The 24,837-nt window shown below is 41.5% G+C and overlaps 1 protein-coding gene across 1 annotated transcript; it reads left to right on the top strand.

Moving 5' to 3' along the window:
* The first annotated feature begins 4,431 nt into the window (after positions 1 to 4,431).
* On the top strand, positions 4,432 to 23,213 carry LOC137145882 (protein-lysine methyltransferase METTL21E-like). The gene is made up of 5 exons (XM_067536845.1): positions 4,432 to 4,535; positions 5,278 to 5,366; positions 18,758 to 18,915; positions 21,325 to 21,442; positions 22,410 to 23,213. Exons 2-5 carry the CDS (start codon positions 5,294 to 5,296, stop codon positions 22,808 to 22,810), a joined length of 750 nt encoding a protein of 249 aa, XP_067392946.1. The 5' UTR covers positions 4,432 to 4,535; positions 5,278 to 5,293; the 3' UTR covers positions 22,811 to 23,213.
* The last annotated feature ends 1,624 nt before the right edge of the window (positions 23,214 to 24,837 follow it).

Genomic DNA, 24,837 nt, shown 5'->3' with positions numbered 1-24,837 from the left:
AAGTCCCAGAGGGAAGTATGAACATTTAAAAAAAAAAAGAGACATTTTGCAATCTCTCTCTTCCACCTCCATCTACAGCCACCATCAAGCAACTGAAGTGCTGATCACAGTGGGAGGGCCGGGCTGAAGGAATCCAGCCAGCCTGTGGTGAGAACTATTTGAGTTTGTAAGGTTGCTGAAAGTATTAAGCTTAGCTTAAGTGATTTGCTTTTTGTTTAATCATGATCAAATCTGACTTATTTTCCTCTGACTTATAATCATTTTTAAAATCTTTCTGTACTTTAACTGTATTTGTTTGTTTATCTAAAGCAGTGCATTTGGTGTAAGTTGCATTAGGGATTCCATTTGAGGTAAACAAGACTGGTGCATATCAATTTCTTAGATAAATTGATGAACATATTGTTACCTGGGGTTCTGTGAACCCAAAGCTCATGATAACTTTACTTTGTGCGAAGTTGTGTCAGGGAATAAGTCAAATGGAGACACAGCCGTCCAGCTGATAGATGGACTGGTAGAAACAGTATAACACACAAGTGCTCTTACTACAAAGCTATACTTTACTTTAGGCTCAAGCACTTACACACGTCCGCAGCAGGTTAGTAAAACACCTCAACCCTCAATAATTACCGAAGTCTGGGGCATTTTTCGAGTGGAAACAGCGATGGCTTTCCGATTGGCCTGATCTTCCAACTGCCATTGGAGGATCCAGAAGCAGTGTCCAAGAAGAGATCCCAAAGCGTTCAAGTCTCTCCCCTCCTATTTATCCTTGTTAGAAGTCCATAACAGGTCAAAAAAGAAGAAAAGAAGTTTCAAAAGCTAGAGCTAAGGTCACCAGAGTACGTACTTAACTAGATGTGTACCTATTGCATCTGCATATCTTGAGGCCCAAACAAACATCTCCCAGAGGGCATGCATAAATAAGCTTATTGCTCTTTTCCTGAAACACAGATCTCAGCACATCCACCAGAGCACCAAGGAGGTTGAGCAAGAGACTCCTTTGCCCTGCTGGCTTAGTCATGCTAAGGCTGCACCAGCCTGCAGAAAGGCCTACTAAGTTTGGCTGCTGTTAGCAATAAATATGATGATTAATATTACACTATCATGTGATCTCTGGTCCTTTTACTGGTCTATCAAAATCTCCCTGTATAATATGAGCTTGCAGTGGGCAGCACTGAACATTGTAAGACAGCAGTTCCTAGGGTTGCATCTGGGGCAGTGGGTGTGACTAGGGTCATACCAGTGCATAATCTCAGGAGTGGCTGCCAGAAGTGCTCGCTCACTTAGTTGGGAGCAGCTTGCCTGCTGTAGGCTGTGTGTGAGCTGACCCAGGAGTGGAGATTCACGTAGCGGTGCAGAGTAAGACAGGCTCCAAGAGTGAGGGATTGAGGTGACCCAGCAATACACCAGTCCAGATTGCAGAGGGGAACGTCACATACGGATTTAGCTGAAGGAGATAGTCACAGAACTTTCTCTAGTGGTCAGCTAGCCTCACGTTTGAGACTCAATGTGTTTTGTTTGACCATGTCTCCCAAATATAAAATGTGCTCTCCCCAGTATTTACTGTTGCTGAGTATGGTAGAATCCTGCTATATTTTTAAGTCGTAGCAAGGCTTCATTTTCTTATTTTTTATTATTTGTAATACAGTAGCACCTATAGGCCCTAAATGAGCTTGGGGCCACATTATGGCTAGATGCTACACAAAGTTAGAATAAGAGACGGTCTCTGCCCTCATGAGTTTACAGTCTAAATGAGATAATGTTCAGAGATACATGTGTGGATCTACTGATACAATTGTACTTTTTGGAAGAGCTTCTAATACAAGGAGTCTTAAAAATGCACTTTTAGATACATTTTTCAGTATCTAAAATATACATACAAAGATGTATAATTATGTGCCTATATTGGCCTCTTGCAAAGTGAACATTTGAGTGTACAAATCTGCTCTCAGGTGTTCAATTTTTATAATCAGTTGTAGTAATTGTGCATTCAAATTTAGACATGCAGTTGTACATACATTTCACAAATGGATCTCTGCTGCTTTAAATGGGACCCTTCGTGTTTGGAAGAATACTTTGCTTTTGAATGATTTTTTCCCTTCTTATTTTTTTTTTGATTACATAGATAATGACAGCCTTAGTAAGTGCTGTCTTATTTTTGTGAATTTGTGCAGATTAGTTAGATTTATTAGTTGGAGTGCTGTTGGCTATAGATCTCTTGCTGTTATGAAATCTCCCTTATGTAAGAGTACCAAGTTCCCTGGGGAACACAGCATTATGTGACCACTTTGCTGCAGCTGTCAGGATTTATTTATGCCTTCTGGTGGGGGATTGTTGGCAGTATGTGACACAAACTTTAGTGCTTTTTTATCTGGGACTATTTGAGCTAATTGCAGGGGAAATCCAAGTGGATAAATCTCTTTATACCTCCTCCTTTTATTGGAAGGCCAGAAGAAAAGATCAGGTATTTCGATAAATGCAATATAATACAGCTTTTCGACATTGGACACCAAGCATAGAAATTCTTCTGCCTGCCTGAATTTTCAGAATGCATGCTGATTAATTTGAGTTACTTTACACTACTTATACTAAATAGTCCATATTAGTAACTGAGCAGGTTAGTACTGAAGTGCTTTTAGTTAATCATAGCAATAGAGTATAAAAGCCATTAAACACGATATGAATTAACATTTCAAAGTCTAGCAGGATGTTGTCTAGTTCAGTCACAATAGTTTATTGTGGAGCTGACCTTCAGAAGAAAATATGCATGGGTGCTATGAAGGGAAACATTTTTCCAGCTTGGAATGGTTGTGTAGTGAAACCATATTGTCTGTCATGTAGAGTGCTACAAGTCTGTTAAACAATATATTAATTTGTCTGCTAATCTGAAGAAAATCTGTGCATTTTTACTAACGTCCACTAGCTACTAACTGATTATTTTATGTTATATGTATGTATGTATTTGTATTGCAATAGCCCCCTAGACCAGGGGCCCATCGCCACATGACCGGGGATGGAGCCCACCGCTGTGCAGCCAGAGACGGGCTAGAGGAGGCAGTGGGGAGCCAGGTGCCGGAGCCTACTGCCTGCCATCCCAGTGTTGAAGCCTGAGTCCCACCACCCCCAGGAAGGTGGGAATCTCACCCCAGTTGCCTGTTCCTCCAGCATTTGTGGCTACAACCTAGAGGGGGGCAGGGCCCAACCCCTGCCATTGCCATCCAGGAGGCTGTGGCTGCAAGAAAAGTCCCTGGTGGCAGCATTTGAAAAAAGCTGCCCTAGATTACCTTTTTGTCCCTATATGGATTAATAATGGTAGGGCAGTATGGTGATAGGGTAAATCTGTATCTGTTGTGTGGATAAAATCCATAGAAATTGAAGATTGAACACACCACACTAACAAGGTAAGATTGTTTGTTGCTTTACATTTTCTAGCATGCTGTCTAATTTTAAATGTCCCAAGCAAAAGGGCATCGGCCTGTCCCCGGGGGAAATTTGTCTACAGTCCAATAGATTTTACTGTTGGAATGTTTTCCCCTGATAGTCAGCCTATAGTTTTACTTTCATAATTTTATTCCTTTGCAGCTGTTTACAAACTCCTCTCATTTGATGTTCCTCTTTGTATTCAAATATTTATAAAGTATTACTGTATGCTGTCCACAACCATTCCTTAGCCACTACAGACGTTTCTAGTTCTCTTAATCTTTTATTCATAAATCTTGCTGCCCCTGATCATTTTTGTATTGCTCTTCTCTGAACTCCCAGTTTATCAATATTCATCTGATAATGAAGTGTCAAGGACTGAACACAATATTCAGGTGCAGTTGTACAAAATCCATACACAAAGGGACTATTAACCTCATTCCTTGAAGGGATGCTTCTGCATATACAGCCCAAAATTTCATTGCCTTTATTGCTACTATACTTTATTGCAAACTCTTGTGTAATTTTTTGTTCCCTATTGCTCTGAACTCTTTCAGCATTACTACTTTCCATTGAGTATATGTGTTTTGAGTTCCTTCCATGGATTTTGTGTGTGTTGGATTTTTTTTTCATGATTAAGAGTTAGCTGGAATTTTTCCAAGTTGAATCTCATTTTGTTGTTGTTCTCATATGTTTCTAATCTCTCTAGATCTCTTTGTATCATTTTTCTGTTCTGAATGGCATTGCAACTCCTGCTTTCTGCTTATCTGTGAATTTCATTAATATACTGTTTACACCCCCTTCCAGATAATTAATGAAGTTAAGCAAGACAAGATCTTATGGCAATCTCTTTAATACTACACTTAACACGTTCCTCCTCCTCCTCCATACGTTTCTCACTAGATTTTTATGATCTTTCAGCCAGTGTAGACTCCACAGGGCTGTATTTCTATTTAAGACTATTTGAATTAATTTTCAAGTAAATTTAATAAAATAGTATTAAATCCTTTAGTAAAACCCAGCATTTTTATCAACTGCATTTCCTTAATCTATTTTTCCTTTGAGAATAAAGCAATCAGATTAGCTTGAGAAGATTGTCTTTGTGCCACATCCTACTTGTGAGTATACTCCTATAGATATTTAAGTTTATTTTCTTTGACGTTCCATTATATTTTTAGTGATAGAAGTTGTTTGGGGGAATGCAATAGCCAGGAGCACTCTTCTTTACTTTTTTGAAAATCAGTAATACATTTGCTTGTCTACAGCCTGCCAGTATCTCCCCAGTTCTCTAAGATTTTTCAAAAATCATTTCTGTACTTCAGTAAATTCATTAGCTAATTCCCTTAACTGCCCAGGCAGCCATGTTGTGTAGATAAGCAAGTTTTTTATATATCCTGATTTTCCAAGTATTCCTTTATTTGGTTAATAATTCTTTTTCCTTCCTATTTAATTGTTCATCCCTAGTTTTTAATGATTTTTTTATTTAAAATATTTTAAACTGAAGTTAAGTATGTGATTCATTTGAGTCGCTAATTGAGTCACCTCAGTCATTTGAATAATTTCATTACTGGTCCCTACTTTCTGTCTAGTCCTGCCTGTCTGATGATATTTTTAAAACCTCACCTCATCCATTTTAGGTAATATCAACTCATTTTTAAAAAAAATACCTTTGTATTTAACCTGCAAATCTTAACTTTGTATTCCTCATTGTTTGCCTCATTCAATTTTTCCTAAGCAGGATTTTGGCTTCCAGCACCTTTTTAAGCACAACATTCACTCACTCACTCACACACACACCGTGTATATAATTAAGTAAATAATCTTCTGTTTGATATTTTAATAAGTATATTTTCTGTCTAGTATTATATCACATGAAATGGACATGAAACCATCACAGTGTAATCATCTGATATCTGCTGAATTAACAAGGAAGCCAGAATATAAGGAAGGTAAATTATTTCTCTTATCTGCTTCATTTTCCTGTTTAGTTTGAGAAGGTTATTAACTAGGAGGGATAAAAGTTTTACCAGTGAGGTATTTTCATATTCATTTCACTTATGGAACTGTGTTAACAACGTTTACATAAAAATGCAGTAGCATTGTTGTGGTTTTGTAGCAGAAATGGGTAAAGTTATGCCATACCAGCTCATACCAACCCTAGCAGCTTCCTACCAGAGTTCAGAGCAGTGCCTCTGGCTGGTTGCCAGTTTCTAGTTCCAGTGAATGAAGCTCTTGCCATATAGATCAGGATATTACTGTAGAGTTTCTATGTGGGGTGTCAATTAGCCAAAATGAATTGCTTACAAGCTCAATTTCAGTCTGGACAACCTCCAGTTTAATCCTGAGAGATCTCCACATAAAACTGGTAGCAGGGTCAGATTTTACTCCCACAAAGCTTGTGGCTGCAGGCCCTCTGATTTTTAAAGACCCTTAAACGTCAAGGTTAATCTCAGATTTTAGGTTTTAAACAAAACAAAACTTTCTAGTACTGGCTCTTAAGGGAGTTTTCAAAATGTTAATTTGTAGCAGGAGCTGAAAGTTTGTCATGGTGAATGGATGGTGTGCACTTAATGAGCATCTGTTCAGTATCTGTTTTCTCCTCACAGTTCAGTGTGTGGTCTCATGCCTTTTTACTGCACACTATTCAAACCCTGTTCAAAAGACAATTAATTTCCTTGTGGGATTTTTCAATTGTATTAATCACTACAGTGTCTGAATGCTTCACAAACACTAACAAATTTATTTTCACACTCTCATCCCACCCCCCGACATGAGGGAGTAGTATTATCCCCATTTTACACAAGAGGAATTGAGACACAGAAAGATTAAGGTCAAAAGTATCTACTAATTTTGGGTGCCCAGTCTGATACAGTCTGGACCTGATTTTTCATAATACTATCATTATATAGCACTTTATATGTACAGAGCACAGTGCCCATTAACATTTGTTGCAGCTGTGAGTTTTCAGCACTTCTACAAATCAAACACCAGGGTCTCAAGTTAGGTAACCAGAAAAAGAGGAATACACACAGTAACCATATGTGAAAAGTTTGGTTTAAATGACTTGCCCAGCATTACTTTGGAACTCTGTGGCAGAGCCAGGGAGAGAATCCAATATTCCAGGATGGCATTCAATTACTCTAACCATGAGACTATTCTCTCACTTCCTGCAATCCCCTGCTTCAAACACTACACATCTTCCAGCTTCTACAACAAGTGAAGTAGGGGTTCTACAATTAACATCTACCTTCACTGAGCAGCTCTACTCCACCCATAGAGCAGGTTGGAAAAAATAGCATGTATTTGTGTAATTAAAAAGACTATTGTAATGCATACACACAAGGGGGTTGAATTAAGGTTATACAAGCAACATTAATACTGATGTTTTCTAATATTCAGGTGCTTGAGCTTACAATCTTAATAATCCTTCAACATTGCTTTTTTTTTTTAGTATTTAATGTCATAGATTTTTTTTTAAATAAGCAAATTGAAAAAAGAAATTCTATCATGTGGCATCATATTGACACCCACATACGTCACCATCAGGTTTGGACCCTTTAAATCTACTGCACAGACCTCTGCCACTGGAATTAATGGAGTAATTGATATTTGCAGACAGAAGAGGGATGGTGAAACTCAGGGATCTTGGGTTTCATTCCAGAGGGGAGTGCTCTCTAGTGGCCACACGCTTCGGCCTGTTGGCCCAAGGCATGATCCTTTCTGCCCCAACCCTTTCAATTTGTCCCTGTCCCAGTCCTGCCTCTACCCCACCACTGACCCTTATCCCAGTCCCATTCTCTTCATTTAGCCAGTCCCAGTCTCCACTCCTTAAGCGTCTGATATCAGTCCCAGTCGTCTTGCCCACTAAGTTCTAGTCTCCTTGCATTGCCCCACTGTGACCCCTGGCTCCTCATCTGATCTCAGTTCCCTCCCATCCACTGACTCTGTCTCTTCCCCATTAGCTCCCAGACCTAGATTCCTTTTCCAGCCAGTCCCCGTTCCTTTCCCAAGTCCCCAGTCTGTCTGTCTCTGTCCTCAGTCCTACTGCACCCATGTTCCCTGTCCCCACTGGCTCCCAGTCCTGGTCTGTTTCTCTAGGCTCCTCATCTAATCTGTGTCTTTGCCACAGATGTACAGGGGGGTTTAATGCCTTACCCTTTATACAGTCCCTGTGGGAGTAACCCTATTATTTTCCAGGTCTTTGGCACAGCTGTTTACAAGGAGGAACCTTTGGGGTACAGTACCTCAGTACTTGCCACGTGCTCTGCAGCGAATCCAAATGAGTTAAGACTCCTGGTAGAAACTATATCAATTCAGGGAGCAATCCAACCAGTACGTATTTGCAATGATGCAGGGCAGCATTTTTGAAACAAGTGAGCATTTGTTAGCTGGCATACAACCTGTGAGAGTCCTTAGGTTAGGATGGAAAAGTCAAGATTAAGTCCATGTTTATATTAGCAGGAGCAACTGGTCTACATTTCCATGGCCTCCTGTAGTCCTTAGTCTCTTTCTCCCATAGCCTCTCACCCTGTGTGTCTGTCTCCCTGGTCTCGGTGAGCACAGTTCTTAACGTGGTCATCTGACATCTCCTGTGTCTTTGTCCCCAGTTGCAGCCTCATTGTGTTCCACACCTTCTCCTTCCTTGGCTGCCGGGGGTTAAAAGTTAATGTCTGGTCAGTGTTTGGCTGCTGGGTTTTTCATTTTTTCTCAAGGCTACTCCATTCATACGTGTTAATTTCATTCAGTTCTTGATGGCACATTTAGGTCCAACCCAGACAGACAGGCTGCCAACATAACATCTGACTATCTCTTATTTCCGTATCCCATGGAGAGAAATTAACCCCTTCACAGCCAGTGGGTAGCAATACAACGTGAATGGGCAAACTGAGTCACACACGTTGTTAAAAACAATTACAAAAAATCCCACATTGTACACAGTCCTCTCCTTCCTGGCTCCTTGTCCCAGTCCCTTTGTCTAGCCACTCCAAGTTCTCCCCATATTCTGACTCCTTGTCAGATCCATTGCTATACAGGTTCACAGTCCCAGACTCCTTGCCCTACCAACCCCAGTTACTCTCCGCCACACCCCAGTCAATCTCAGATTCTCCCCCACTTATTGGCTCTGTGTCTCTCCCCATTTCCCTTCCTGGCTCCCAAACCTCGTCTCCTTGCCTACCCAAATGTAATCTTTATCCTCTACCAGCCAACAGTACCAGTCTCTGCGCCCCCAGATTCCTTGTGTCAATCTGTTCTCCCAGCCCTTCCCCACAACGCTCTCAGTCCAGCTTTTGGCCCCTCCACTTTTGAATGAGATGGCTTCCTCCTCCACACTGATTGGGTGCCAGCAAGGAGGTCAGTGAGAGCAGAGGGCAGATAGTCTCCCTGCTCTGTTCCCCAGCCTGGAGCAGCCGGTTGTTGCCATTACAAGGAATGTCGGGTTTTGCCTTTGTAGCCCTGAGCTGGAGCATGTCCATCATTCTGTGGGAATGGCGCATGCACTAGGAATTGTGAGAGGCTAGAGCATGCTCAGTGAGGACAGAATCTGCAGCAATTTTAGCTTTTGAGCAGTAGCAAATCTCTATTGAACATATGCAAACTGCTGTTTTTCAAAGGCTTATAACGTCGCCAAATTTGGATTGATTTTTACAGAGGCGGTCACAAGCACTCCCCTGACAAATTTAAAGTCTTTGCTTTGAATTTGAGGGCTGCCGAGCTTTTGTAGAACTTTGCAAAGAAAAGGTTGCCAGGTTTTTTAAATATTGAAAAATATATTTTCCCCTAGGTTTGTTCTTGGAAATGTTTTGTCTGAAATTTTCCAACATAGTGAGCTTGTGGCAGACGCTCAGCATGGAAAACTTCACCCCAAACATTTAAAGTTTGGCAAAGCTATAAGCAACAGAAAGTAGGGTCTTGTAATAGGAAGTGTCATGCCAGCTTAATATTAGAAGATGCTATCAGTCCTGCCTCTAATCATCTCTTTACTACAGTCTCACTCCATCTGTCTTCCCTACTACTCCCCTTCTTCTTTTCCTGTGCCATTCCCTCTGCTTTCTTATCTCTCTCTTCAGCTAATCCCCTCCCAACAAAACACCACTCCAAAACATTAAAAAACTAAATTAAATTATGCGACAAAAATGTTTGCAAATTATCACATTGTTCACTCTACTTAAGGTTTCTTTTCACTACTGTGTTGACTCAAGTCATCTACAATCGAGTTAATTCCTTTTGGGTTAGCCTAGCTCGAATGAGTGGCCACAATATGTAACTGGAGGTTCTTTGGGATGTTTGGTCCCTATTTGTATTCCAAGTGTGGATGCGCATGCGTGCTATGCACTGACTCTGGAAGCTTTTTGTATCAGTGATAGTTGACCCACATGTGTGTTGTGTGCCTCCTCGTACTCCAAGTCAAGGTTATAATAGGTTGTGCAGGTTGACGCCTCTGCAGCATCCCTCTTACCACTGAGTATGCCAGCTCACAGCAAAGGAAATGGAGAGTGGGTATTGGAATGCAAATAGGGACCGCACATCTCGAAGAACCTCCAGTTACAAGTAAGTAATCTCTTTTTCTTCAAGTGATGGTCCCTATATGTATTCCAATTGTGGGTGAATAGTGCGCAGTAATGAATAGTGATCATGGAAATGGGTCTGAGGATGCAGGAGGAAATGTAGCCTGTAGTATAGCACAGCCCACGGCATAGTGGGAGGTGAAGGTGTCTTGCCCTATTCGCCCACAATTGGGGCAGGATTACCATGGACTGTTGGGTATTGGAGATTATCCACCATGGATACTCCATGGAATTTCTTTCTTTTCCCCCGCCCCCCACCTCCTGCAGACGTCTCCAGGGGACACTGCGCATCAATGCATCATTGAGATGAAGTGCCATGTGGCTGCTCAACAGATGTTTTGCCAGAAGATGTCTGCTAAGTATGCCGACGTGGTAGCTTGTGCTCATGTAGAGTGCGCTTTAATTATATCCAGCAGCTGTACATTAGAGAGTGTGTAGCATGTCCAGATGCACCTGGAGACTCATTTTGAGATCCATTGGGAGGAGAGGGCTTGGCCTTTGGACTGGTCTGCAATTGTTATAAACAGCTTTGGTGCTGCCTGAAAGAAGCGGGTCATCTGGAGATAGAAGAGTAAGGCACGGCTTACATCAAGGGAGTGAAGGATCCTATCTGCACTGGAGGTGTGTGGTTTGGGATAGAAGACAGGGAAGTGAATGGACTGATTGAAGTGGAACTCCGACACCACCTTCAGAAGGAACTTAGGGTGCAGCTGCAGGGAGACTTTGTCTTTGTCAATCATGGTATGTGGGGGATCAGCCATCCTGGCTGTCAGTTTGCTGACCCATCTAATGAAGGTAATGGCTACCAAGAAGATTACCTTGATGGAGAGAGAGTACATTGCCAGCAGTTTGAAGGGAGGCTTCATGAGAGTAGATAGGATGAGGTTAAGGCCCACATGAGTGGGGCTTAAGTACCAGGGAAAGATGTTGAGCAGACCTCTCATGAGACAAATGGTAGTAGGGTGGATAGATACTAAGGTGCCATCCACTGGAGAAAGGAAGGCACTAAGTGCTGTCGGATGGAACCAGGTAGAGCTTAGGGTGAGGCCCAATGTTTTGAGCTCAAGGAGGTAATTAAGGATGATGGGAATGGAAATTTCACCAAGATGATGGTGATGGCGGTGAGCCCAAGCGATGAAACATTTCCATTTAGCTTGATAGCATGCCTTGGTGGATTCCCTCCTGCTTTGAGTAAAGATGTGGTGCACTGGGGTGGAGCGAGCAGGCTTTGTTACCCTCAAGCTCCATCCATAAAACAGGTCATGAGGTGAAGCGGGTCCAGATTGGGATGCCAGACTCATCCCTATTGTTGTGTGAGGAGGTCTTGGAGTGTTCAGAGGTGAAGGGGTGCCTGGGCGGAGAGTCTGAGTAGATCTGGGAACCAAAACTGATGTGGCCAATATGGGGCTATGAGTATGATGGTAGCCTGGTCTTGTCAAATCTTGTGGAGGACTTGTGGTAAAAGAAGAATGGGGAGGGGAAGGTGTAATGGAGATCTCCCATCCAGGACGGCAGAAGCAAATTGCCTTGGGAGTCCTGTCCCAGGGATCCCCTGAAGCAATAAAGAGGCAATTTGTGGTTCTTCCTAGTAGTGAAGAGATCCCATCATGGGATGCCCCAGATTCGGAAGAGGTAGCAGAGACTGGGGTTGTGCAGTTCCCACACGTAGTTGAGGTGGAGACCTCTGCTGAGTTCATTGGCGATAGAATTTTGGGTTCCCGGCAGGCACATGGCTTGGAGCGTGATGTGGTGCTGGATGTACCAGTTCCACAGGTGTATGGACTCTACGAGAGGGATGGTGACCTGGCATCCCCATGTCTGTTGATGTAGGTGACTGCTGCAATATTGTCTGAGGGGAGCTGCACGTTCTGTGACTGGATCAGAGGAAGAAATGTCTTTCAGGCTAGGCGAGCTGCTCAGGGCTTCAGAATGTTGATGTAGAGCCTGGCCTCTTGTGGCCTTCAAACCCCTTAGGCTGCATGGTGGTGCAGGCCCCTCAGCCTGCAAGGGAGGTGTCTGTTGTGATAGTGGTCAGCATGGGAGGGGAGATGAAGGGAGTATTGACCATGATATTGAAAGGGTTGATCCATCAGGTAAAGGAGGCCAGAAACACCTGAGGAACCAGGACCCTGGCTGTTCAACAATCTCTGTGGGATGTGTACCCAGAAAGGAGCCAGAATTGTAGGCAATGCATGTGTAGATTGGCATACGGTGTTACGTATGTGCAGGCCGCCATATGGCCGAGGAGGGAGAGGCATCGGTGTACTGTGGTGTGAGGGTCGCATCAGAGGTTCATCACCAGGGCCGTCAGCATCGCAAAGCAGTCTGTGGAAGGAAGGCTCGAGCCACAACTGAGTCGATGTGTGCGCCGATGAAGTTGATCGTCTATGTATGTACAAGCACTGACTTCTCTTCATTGATGCAGTTGCTCAGAGAGGCTAGGAGAGTGTGAAGAGCAGAGTTGGGAGAGTTCAATGAAGAGCCACTTGTCAAGGTAGGGGTATGCTGAGTAACCAAGGAGGCGCATGTGAGCCACCACCACTGTGAAGACCTTTGTGAAGACTCATGGTGGTAAGAGGGAACTGGAGAGGCATCAACCCGCATGGCCTATTATAACTTCAGCTGGGAGCATGAGGAGACACGACGCATGTGTTGGTCAACAGTCACGTCTATGAAAACCTTCTGACTCAAGCGCATGGTGAACATATGCGCCCACCATTGGAATACATCGAGGGACCATCACTCAAAAAAGAACTTGGGTTAACTCTGCAGGGAAGATAAGCCCATAGAGGTTATATCCCTTCCCCCCAACCCTGTGTCTGACTTGTCTGTTTAGATTGTAATCTCTTTGGGGCAGGGACGGTCTTTTACTCTGTATAATGCCTAGCACAATGACATCTCAATCCTGGCTGGGTTCCCTAAATGTTTGTGCAGTGGTGTACCAAGGCAGGAGTTGGGGGGGCAGGCCCTCGGGTGCCAGCCTGTGGAGGCGCGCTGGGCCAGCCCTTCGTGACAGGTGGAGGGCACAGGAGATTCTGAGGCGCGCCCCTCAGTGCCTCCCCCCGCGCATCGTGAAGGCTGGGGGGTGAGGCCACCCTGTCTGAGCCAGAGCTGGGCAGCGGGAGAGATGGGCGCTGTGTGGCAGGTAAGTGTGGGGAGGGAGGTGGCGGAGCCAAGCCTGCATTTGTGCTGCCCCCCCATGCCTCATACCCTTGCAGGTACAGACACCCCCTCCCCAGGTCAGCTGGAGGGACAGCGCCGTGGCCCCTCCTGCATGTGCATGAGGAGGGCGTCAAATGTAGGCTTGGCCCCAATGCACCAGAGACCCTCGGTATGCTGCTGTGTTTGTGATACAAATAATAATAAATACGGGGACAACAACTTATAAAAAGTTCAGTGCAAAAAAAAAAAAAAAATGCCAAGAACAAATGCTATGCAGAACTTAGTTATTTCCTAACAAATTTCTTTGGATGTAATCAGTAGTGATTGCATCGAAGTACATTCATTCGTTTGGATAAAATATACTGTTTTTTATTACAGAGTTGACTCATGAAATGACTAAGATCTTTGTTCTTTTCTAAATTTGGATGTTCATTTATGTTAGTTGGAACAAAAGGAGGAATGCAGCATTGTGGTGGTGGTTTTTGCATGTATAAAAGCATAGAGCTGCAAAGTTCTGATATCCCCCAACAATTGTCTCAGCCCTTCTGTGTTTAATAAAAAATAGTTCTCTGTAATCTGCCTGTTAATAACTTAACTTGTTATAGACTGTACAGGGTAAAGGGTGCAAGTTTATACTGGAGGTATAATGCCTGATATAAATGCAATGCCTCAGGAAGCCCATGGAAGTGGGATGTGGATCACTGAGTCTTTTTAAAAGGTGTGAGCTGCTCCTGTGGCTGTCTCAACTCTTCTGCCAAATGCCCAGGAAGGGATGGGGCTGTTGCTCCTCCTGAATTCCAAACTGAGTTCTGTTTGCCTACTTTCCTTTGCAGTTTCAAACCGATTTGGTGGTGGTCACTTCTTTCCCTATGCTGTTGTCATTTGTTCCTCTCCAGAGATGGCTGCATTTCAATGGTGAACGAGGTGTCTCCTGCCTTACTACATAAAGATGGTGTGACTTTAATTGATTTACCTTTGATATAAAGCACCTGGAGATCCTTTGCTTAAAAAGTGCTTTGAGAATGCAAAGTACAATCTATCAGTTGGGGAAAATTGGTAGGGACCAAAGTACTGAGCTCTTATGCTGCTGAAGGTGCTAGGCTCCTGGCCCATCATCACCAGGGCAGTAGAGACTGAAACTGTATCTGATTTCTGTACTAGGGTAAAAGGGAGGGGATTTCTCCCTTACTCTGTGCACAGCTCAGGGCTAGGCACAATCTATCCCAATAGATGCCATGTGTGCAAGGGTATAGCTGCTATGGGAGTCATGACTAAATTTTTGCATCTGTGTGTATAAAAGCATTATATTACATTGACATAGGTTTCTAATTGATTTTCATGGGGAATAAAAAAAAAGTCACACCTAGAAATAAATGCACTGCAATGACTGCACTTCAGTGTCTTTGCTTCAGAATTAACACAGATTCATTTGATTGTCTATTTCCAGATGCAACCTCCCTCTCCCCCTTTGTAGGTATTAATAGCGACAGTATTGGCTTAGCTGCAAGACCTGCAAAGGATAATGCCAAAGAACATTAGTCAAATGGTCTGGGTAAATTTATTCTCTGGGAAAATATTTTGTTTAATATTCTTGGAAAGTAGTAAGTTACTCTCAGTATGTGTTAAGTGGAGTGGCAGGATTTAGTGTTCTGCAGCCTCTGATAATCACTGCGAGGTCATCTCACAATTGCTATGTTTAAGTAGTCTGCAAGACCCTTCCTGAGGGCTCTTTGAGATCTGTCAAGGGCATGGTTAATCTGTTCTGTTCCAGTCTATATAGGTTCTTATACTACATTCATCACAGTAATATCATCTGAATGCCTTCCAGTAGTGCATTAAGCAGTGTGACTATTATCTATCACATTATTTCCCCCCATTTCCCTCCCAGGGAGAGGATGAATGTGCAGTGGAGTGTTTGTTTTGGAATTTTTTAAAATTATAGGTGCTAGATGGGGGGTGGGGAGGACTGCGATGGGAGTCTGAAGTGGTCAGACTAGGAATTACTGGGAGTGGGATTAGAAATTTGAGGCATGGCGCCTGACTAGGTTACACAATGGCTTTAAAATGAAAACACTATTGTCAGAAGACAGTTGTACAGTTCACTGATTTCAAACCTTCAAAAATGTTGTTTCAAACCACATTCTTCAAACAAGGCAAAACAAAAAAACATTCCCACACTGAGGTCTCTGCATATGCAAAGATGGAAAATTTTAAGGAAATCTGCTTTTGAGTTATCCAAACCCAAATTTCTTGAGAGCTGAAAAATACTCTTTCCCGCTGTGATAACTCAAAAACTAACACACACATTTATAAAAAACGTTCTACATCTGCATGTTGCTGCTTGATTGCATCTGAGCATGATAAATTTCAGCCCCCCCAAATAAGTTTATGAACAGAAAAGAGCAACTTGGAATGAAAATCCCATCTCGGCCTAAAGTCTCTAGATTGTTGCTGTAGCACTGCTATAGCCTATATCAGTAGCATTCACTCGTTAGTAGTTTAAGGGCAACATTGACATCAAATTGAGTGACAGAGAACCACAAAAGACTTTAACATGCTTAGAATATAAAATGCAGCAAATTTATTATGAAGTAATACTTAAATACAGCTAAATAAAAGTATAATCTTGGCCTGAATTGTGACTTTGGGATCCTCCATTTTTAGCACAGTTTGAGACATTTGAAAGGGAAGGAACCTGATTTTCAGAGGGCCCATTTAAGGTATCTCAGGTTGGGCACCTAAAGTTACTAGTTGCTTTTGAAAATTTAGGCCCATTTGTCATAAGGCTTTTCTGGTATTGTGTAGGGCTCAACAGGGGCTCTGACATTCACAGTTGAATCAGTGTGTTGAATTGGTTAATCCCTAAATATTACAATTAGAAATCATGGTTCTGCTGAGAGCCTCAAGTATCTCTATACTTTATTTTAATTTGAAATAGCAATTTTCTCTGGGGCAAGTGCTGCATCACCAGGATGCTGTACAAACCAGTTTGTCTACTTATTCATGCCATGCTCTTCAAACCTAAAAAGGCTGTAGTGCTTGGAGGAGCCACTTGCAGTTCCAGAGCTGCACTGACTGATATGTGGTGTTAAAATATTTACACATGCAGGGCTTGAATTAACTCTGTGGGTGAGAGAGTATGTAGCTTCTGTAGTAGGTTGAATATGCTGCTGCAGAGCTGAACCTTGTCAGGTCACATACTACATTGCAAATTGGACGTCTTGGGTTTCTGTATTCATGTCAACTGGAAGAGGTCTATCCAGCTGAGAGAGTTAAGGTCACAGCACAAGATGATATGGCTTCAGGGTAAATAAGATTACTGTCTGCCACATCCAACCTTGAAAGTTAAGTAAGGTTAGGTTAGGTCAATACTTGGAAGGGGTTATAGACTTATTCCTGAGGAAGTGATGTTGGTGGCTCAATAGGTGGCAGTCTTGTGTCTGAATCAGTGCTGTACCAATGCACCAGCAAGGTGAAAAGAGAATGCTTGGCTGCTGTAGATGTATCTGATGTATGAGGCCTAAAACTGCTATCTGACTGCTGATAATCATTGCAGATTCTGTATAGGAGGGGCATTTAATCCCATTGTCTTGGTCAAATTCCAACTTGGATACTTAATTTTTGCTTATTATCATTCCTCCTGCAGTTTCAATTTAATTGTCTTCACTTCTTTTCCTCAACTTCATGTGCTGTTGAATGATGCCATGTTCCTTCCCAAAAACTACTGCTTTTCAGTGGTAGGTGAAGTGTCCTTGTCCTACCTCACAAAGGGACGTGAATTTTAATTAATGTTCAGAAAGCACTTTATGATCTTCTGAATAAAGGTATTCTATAAGTGTAAAGTATTCTTAATTAGTTGTTGGGGAGAATTCATTGATCACAAGCAAAACTGGAGTACACACCTGATTACTGCACCAACTCCTGTGCAGTTCCAGTACAACGGACACATCTTGAGCAGGCCTTGCAGCAAATTCTCTGGTAACAAGGGGACTCTTCTTTAATTAAGAATTTATTGAGGAAAGAAATTTCACAAATTTATCTTCTCTTTTACATTATATCTAACATGCTAGTAATTGAGGGATGGTACTCTACTCAGTTTTAAGGCTTCTGCTTCCTGACTAAAAAATCTACTATTATGTTTCAAGTGTGTGGGATTTGTGTGAATTGGACTGTTGCCAGAATGTACCTACTTTTAAAGAGGTATTCCTACCACTTCCAAACACAATATGCAGACTCAACATAGGTCTAAATTGCCTCATTCCAGGGATTTCCTTTATTGTTAACTTAAACAACAATAAACGTCACTACGAGTCTTCTTCTGAACTTGACTGTTTTCTATGGTTTTTCCTGCAGTCTCCTCTGTCTCTGCCCCTAGTTTCTTTTTCTTCAGAAGGAAACTCACCTGCTTTTTTTACTCCAGGTTTTGAGGTAATAAAAGTCGGTTAATTGGACATTAGAATGATTCAAAAGAGCTCTGCCTCTCTCTGCAAGTTAAACAACAGTGTAACAGGTTATTAATTACCCAAATTACCCACTAATCCACTAATTACCCAAAAGCTCCAGTCTTCCAGATGATTTAACACAAGAGCTCATTTTGAAACCTGTGTTCATAATTTAGTGTAGAAAATGTTGATAACTTCTGTGCCTTTTATGGTGGTTATATTTACATCAATTTTACATGATATTCTAATTATAATGCAAGTCATGTGACAGCATATTTCTAAAAATACGTATTTATATACACACACACACACACACACACAAAATATAAATATATATATAAATAAAATGTGCTATTACGTCATAACATTCCACTGCAGCATAGTGTGTGATGACGACACAACTGAGGTTAATTTTCTGTTACTACTAAACAGAAATGTGCAGTCTGGTGTGTTGGCTAAACATCCTTCACATAGCAACAAGGAAGATATTTGAGTGATCTAGTCAACTGGAAAGAATCTATGTACAAGGATATGGTAGAGCAGCATGGACATGGCTTACCTGCCAACAACAGTGCTTCCTTCTCCTACCTGTCATAATGTGTGTTGCTAAGGTCTTGGTTTCACATGTTCAGTGATAGATTAAAGAGTATTTTGACTCCTTTTGTATACTGTCAAAGAGAACAGCACTCTTAGAATCCATACAAAGCCTAGAAAATAATTAAAGAAAAATACATAAACAAAACTATATTTGAGTAAAGAGCATAGCAGCAGCAATTAAAAAAAAAAAAGTACTTCTGATTGTGGTGTTTAAATTAATAACAAGATATTGTCACTTTTCTAACTCTTTTTTTTAATATTTTCTGTACCAAGCTGCATCAGCAATGAGGAGAAGAAATGCATTGTGTGATCTGTATAAACAGGTTGGAATTATTCCCCAGAAGACTCCTCTGATATTGTTGCTGCTAGTAGTAGTAGTATTACCACAGAGATTAGGACCATATCATACAAAAAATTATTGATTTCCACACAAAAGGCATAAATCAGATATATAGCTAGAGAGCTGCCTGTCAGTATAAACCAGTAGCTTCATGATCAGTCGATTCTGCTTCTATGTCACAGTTTTGTTACCACACCGTATAACTTACATGATCTTTATCATTTTGCTTCCAGGTAAAAATGAAGATGAACAGACAGTTGCAGAAATTATGAGAAGGCGTTTTTCACCTGCTGTTGTAACTCACAGATCCTGGGAAGGTTTTCACTTTGCTGGCCACGAGATAAAAATTATAGAAACCACTGACTGTTATGGTGCAGTAGTCTGGCCATCGGTATAATATTTGTATAATATTTATGCAATATTACTAGTTTTTATTCCCTAAAAATTCTAGCCCTTTAAATTGTTTTGCATATTTGTTGTCCAATCCTGTAAAACTAAGGGAAATGTTCCGTATTTTCTCTGCTTCTGCTTTGCAACCCATGAATCCTTTATGTTAAGGCTGTGCAAATGGGAGCTGGCCACACATCCACAGAATTAATCGTAAACTTGCCGAGTCCACAGGGCTCCCTAGTCCCTCAGCTGAAGGACCAGATAAAGGGAAATATATATAAGTTTTCAGTTTTTGTGCTTTCAGCAGCTTTAGGGTCAGTGCCCCCCATTTCCTTCTGCACCTGCTACAAGTGAAACAAGGGAAAGAACTATTTTGTTCCATCCTGGAGTGGCCTTCCTAAAGGTCATTACTGTTGCAAGGAGACCAGGGGAGATGGCAACCATTACATCTGTTTTTCATGGGGACCAGGGAATTTTCTACCCAATGTGTCATCTGGCTTTTACTTGAACTCTCAAATAGTTATCAATTGCCGCCCCAACTTGTCTTCTGATAAGGAATGGAAGTAGTGCTTTCTACTTTAGTAGTGAGCTGAAATATCACTTAGAATGCACCAGATCTGTGTGGTTTGCTGGCAGCCATTTTTGTGGGGGCAAGTTAGGGGAGTGTGAGGAGGAGCTATAGATGGTTAAAAGGCTACTTGATCAGTCTGTAAGTGCCTACATGGAGAGAAGACTGTAAACGGTTCTCTAACTTGGCACACAAAGCCATAACAAGATCTGATGTCTGGAGGCTGAAGCTAGAGAACTTGAAAGTGGAAGTGAAGGACAAATTTTTAACAGTAATTAAATATTAAAGCTGCTTATCAGGGGATGTGGTGGATTCTCTGTCACTTGAAGTCTTTAAATCAAATCGGGATGTCTTTCTAAAATGTATGCTGTAAGTCTTCCAGAAGTTTTTGGGTTTCAGTCAGGAATTCGACAGGAAGCCAGACTAGATGGTCACAGCAGTTGCTTCTAGCCTTAAAATCTATGAATTCATCCAGGTTATTGCGGCATATTTCTGCAACCTACATAGGTCAAAGATGATTGCGAGCTTTGATCCCCTGAGGAGAGGGATTGTTTTTAGGGGTGTGTTTTGTACAGTGCCAAAGCGTGACCAATAATAATTAGTAATGGCTTCCTCCAACCTGCTTGGAAAGAGGGAAGTTTCTGTGGAATACATATAAATCAGTTTTGTGTTAATCTATGTATGTCCAAGCACACTATAAATGTGTGATTCTCCTCCTACCTCCCATAGACTAGGAGGAAAATCAACAGAGTAAACAGCAACTGATCTAAGTCTTGTGAGATAAACTTTTCAAGAAGGATGTAAGAACAACTGAAATATTGTCTTTTGAAAAATCCCAGCAACACACATGGGAATCAAACCCAACAACTGTTATGTTAAAGGATATTTATGGGCTGACAGAAAACGCACAGAAACAAGGAGATTCAGAATCACTGTTTCCCCTCCCACAGGTGGGGGTGAAGCATATCTCACTCTGTCAGCAATTATTTCTGGGTTGGTTCACGTGGTCCTCATGGAACATCTACTCTTCATTCTGATAAACCACTATGCTCATTATTTCTATGAGGAAGTGATGGCATTGTGTTTGAAGCAGAGACAAAAGACTCAGGAGACATAGGTTGTGTTCCCAGCCCTACCACAAGCTTGTGCTGTGAATTTGGGCAAGTCACTCCAGAAATCTGTGATTTAGGCTCATCCTGCCCCCTCAAAATGGGGATGGCTGTATTTTCTTACGTCACACAGGAAGGTAGGGAGATGTTGGACAAAAATGAACATAGGTGCTGGAACTAAGGGTGTGTGTGTGGGGGGGGGGGGTGTTGCCACACCCCCGTGTTGAAGTGGTTTCCATTATAAACAGGCTTTACAGTTTGGTTCAATGGCTTTCAGCACCCCCACCATAAAAACTGCTCCAGCACCCCTGAGAATGCATGATGTTTGTGAAGTGTTTTGAGAGTCTGGAATGGAAAGAGCTGTTTAAGTGCAAGGTGGTGGTATTCAGGTGGCTGTGATTGGAAAGATAATGCTGTTCCACAAATTGGGCAGCAGAAGGTGCTGTTGGAGGCAAGATGCATAATCTCGGCATCAGGTAATGGATAAAAGGATAATCTTCTATTGCAAGAGAAAGCTAAGATAAAAATGTGCCTAATCCCTGTGCAGTTGGACTTCCTTATTTTAGATAGATATGAAAAAAATTTACATAACATCTTGACTTTTTAAAAAAAGCTATTTTTCTTGTAATTCATATTCAGAAAGATCAGTGCTCATATAGCTATGGATTTTATGTGCGCACAGAGTAGAATTTCTTTTTTTTTGTTCAGTATATTCTTGCATTTTCCCCTGCAGGCTCTTGTTCTATGTCACTTTTTGGAAACAAATGCTAAACAATACAGCCTGGTTGACAAAAGTGTAATTGAAATTGGAGCTGGAACAGGGCTGGTCTCCATAGTAGCCAGTTTACTTGGTAAGTACTTGCCATTGCTTTGCTGGGTTTGGAAAATTTATTAAGATGAATATTGATGACAATTGGACTGTGTAATAAGCTGTTCAATTCCTCAAATGTTGAAAACAGAGGAAGAAACATTCAATTCTTTGGGGTTTTCAGCCATTTGGAAGCCAGTTCTGCTTTTATTTCCATAAAATTATTTGCCCTCACATTAGAATGTCTTTGTGGGAGGCTATAGTAGATGTAGCTGCCATCCAGTATTAAATGGAGGACCAAAATCAGATGATGTGAGTACTAGGATTCCTACCAGACCAGGAGGTCAGAAACATGTAGAAGAAGCTGCATTTAGACACAACCTCTCACAAGACCAGTTTATCTTCTGACTATTAAATAACCCCTTCATGGTTCCCAAGTCATTTCTGCTTTCATATTTTTAATCTGTTCTTTCAGAAATGTATCCTTGAGCTCGCTGACCCAGGCACTGTCCATTCTGTCTTCTTTCCTGACAGTCTGTTCTTTAGCAACAGTAACTGGAATCACTAGCCACTGCAATGTAACTGAGGACACCATTTAGCATGCAGTGTCTTTTATTACTGTATGTGAAGGAAAGAATCCAGGGGATTCTCAGACCCCAGGCTGACTTTTCAGGGCTGATAGCTAGAAATCCCTCCCCCACATCTCTTGACTTGTATACTGAGCAGATTTAATATAATGACACCATAAATGTGGAATCCCAGGATACCATTTTTGACCTTGCAGAACAGTACCATATTTTAATGATTTTTTTTTGTGTGTGTAGAAACCTAATATACATTTCAAGTGTAATAAAACTCCCAGGAGGCTTTTTACAGGTGTATTGTACCTGTATACGGGAAAGACCTGGAAAAGCAATTATTTGTGCAGTAGGTTTTGTGTATGTATTTCTTCTCCTTAAATCTTGAAATATATTCAAGGATTAATCTGTGTCTTTTCTTTTGTGTCACAGGTGCACATGTGACTGCCACTGACCTGCCCGAAGTACTAGGAAACCTTCAGTACAACATTCTCAAAAATACCAAAATGAAATGCAAGCATCAGCCCCAAGTTAAAGAACTGTCCTGGGGAGTTGATTTAGAGAAGAACTTTCCCACATCTTTGTGTCAGTTTGACTACATCATGGCTGCTGATGTTGTGTACTACCATCCCTTCTTGGAGGAGCTCCTTCTTACCTTCCATCACTTGTGTCAGGACAACACTGTTATTCTCTGGGCCATGAAATTCAGGCTGGACAAAGAGAACCAGTTTATGGGCAGATTTCAGGAATTGTTTGACCTGGAAGTAATTTCCAATTTCCCCAGTTTAAACATAACACTGTATAAGGCAATGAGAAGAGGCAAGAAGATGTGATGTTTCAACTTGAGTATTAGAAAAAGTGTGTGTGTGTGTGTATGGGGGAGTAGTTTGGATTTTTTCACAGTTAGTTCTCAGTTTAATAGGTTCCGTGTTAACACTTGATGACACCTGTAGTTTATGGTATTTTTAGGGTTAAACCAATGTTGTCATGTCATAAACAAAATATAAAATCTCTTACATGCTTGAAAAGATGTCCTAAATTAAATTTTCATCCAGTGGTACGTGTAAGGGGAATATATCTTTGGCTTTTCCTGAACTTTAGGTGCTAAACTGTGTAACACTAATGTTTTGACAAATTGTGTGGATCATACATCCACGATGCTGTACTATTGCTGTCAACAACTTTCCATTACAGCTTATAACAGTGCCTGATAGGATCAGCTGACTACAGGAAACATAATACTAGAATAAAATATATTTAAAAATTAAAAGTTGTGGTATCAAATTGCACTCCGTTGTTTCTTCACTGCCGCCCACATTGTTCAAAGTCACATTCTTATAATAACTCCACAGGACAACAAACTAGACTGGATAAAGTATGGAAACATATACTCCAGTGAATAGTTCCGTGGTGACCTTTCTGTGCTATCTCAGAAATGAGCTCCAGGCAGGCAGCATGCCTCTCAGGATGTCAAGTTACCAGATGGATGCCTCTGTCCCCTTCAGAAGAAAGTCCCTTACCATGACCACCCTTTGCTCCAAGCCTGACAGGCTCACAACCACCTTGCCTAAGAGAAGGCAAGGGGCGTTTTGCCCCATTTTGCAAACTTGAACTAATGGTCTTGCATAAGAATAGTGGAGCATACTACCAATTCCCTTAAAAAATATTGAAATCCTTGGAGCTTATCCCCTCTCAAAATAGACCACTATGGACCTCTAGCTCTGAAAGTGCAACAATGCTAACAGTTGCCACCAAGAAAATGTTTTACATCACTGCCACATTGAGAGCGAAAAGACTTCCTCTGCATGCTTAAATATGGGCAGATCATTAGAAAAAGTGTCTTTGCCATTTTGGATAGGCCCCCTATGACAGTTTGAATCCCTATGTTCCCCCTTTTTACAAAACTATAATGGATTTTCTACAAAGTATGCCTTGTAAGGTATCATTTGAAAATTCATAATTTGCTGATCATTATTATCCTGGTAAAATGGTGTGTGGCAACATTGTATGTAAAGTTATAAGATTCTACCGTATGATATTACTGAGACGTCTTGCAAGTCTGCAAAAGAAGGCACAAACCACTTCCTCAAAGGCAAAAGGCAAATTGATGCCTCAGCCAGGTATCAGCATAATCAAATGGACTATCACCTGGTTAAGAGGCTGCTCTTTGGCAGGAAAAAGGATGTGAGTGATAAATTTTACTTCTTGGCAAAGAAACAGCTGGAGATTCCCATCTCCATGGATCTTCTGTCTCCAAAACTCAGTGGAGATGATTTTTAAAAAAAGAGAGAATTATAAGAAAGGGGAACAGATCCCCAAATACGCCTCCCTTTCTCTCTGCCCGTGGCATCAACAACACCTGAAAGACAAGGAAAGTAACACTGAACTGAGGGAGGGGTCCTGGCCGAATGGAATCCAGCCAGTAAAGCTGCTCAAGCATGTGGTGAGAGAGACCTTTGCTTTGAAATCATTTAGCACGTTAAGTTAAATATTAATTGCATTTTACCTGTTTATTTTCTATTGTAACTAATTCTGACTCTTATGCTTCATTTCTTTTAATCACTTAAAAATCTCTCTTTCTGTAGTTAATAAACTTGTTTTATCTAAACCAGTGTATTTGTACTGAAGTGTTTGGGAAACTCCATTTGGGATAACAGGATTTGGGCATATTTTCTATTAATGAAATGAGGGACTTTATATGAGCTTGTATTGCCCTGGAGGGTGCTGGACAGTTCAAGATGCGCATTTCTGGAGGTAAGTTTGCTGGTGTTTCCCTGCAGTGTAATTCAAAGGTGGCTGGTTGTAGCACTCAAACAGTATAGCTGGGAGTGATTTACACACTGGAGGCTATGTGTGAGCA

This window comes from Emydura macquarii, unplaced genomic scaffold, assembly GCF_026122565.2.
Source record: "Emydura macquarii macquarii isolate MOO-44397 ecotype Brisbane River unplaced genomic scaffold, CSIRO-AGI_Emac_v2 contig_3671, whole genome shotgun sequence".
Lineage (NCBI taxonomy): Eukaryota > Metazoa > Chordata > Testudines > Chelidae > Emydura > Emydura macquarii.
Note: the sequence above shows the minus strand (reverse complement) of the source record. Positions and strands in the feature narration are given on the sequence as shown.

What these genes read in the sequence shown, in the direction of transcription:
- LOC137145882 (XM_067536845.1), top strand. Translation starts at nt 5,294, where the DNA reads ATGGACATGAAACCATCACAGTGTAATCATCTGATATCTGCTGAATTA. An exon ending in GAAGCCAGAATATAAGGAAG is followed by an intron (nt 5,367 to 18,757) that starts GTAAATTATTTC and finishes TTTTGCTTCCAG; the next exon opens with GTAAAAATGAAGATGAACAG. An exon ending in GTGCAGTAGTCTGGCCATCG is followed by an intron (nt 18,916 to 21,324) that starts GTATAATATTTG and finishes TTTCCCCTGCAG; the next exon opens with GCTCTTGTTCTATGTCACTT.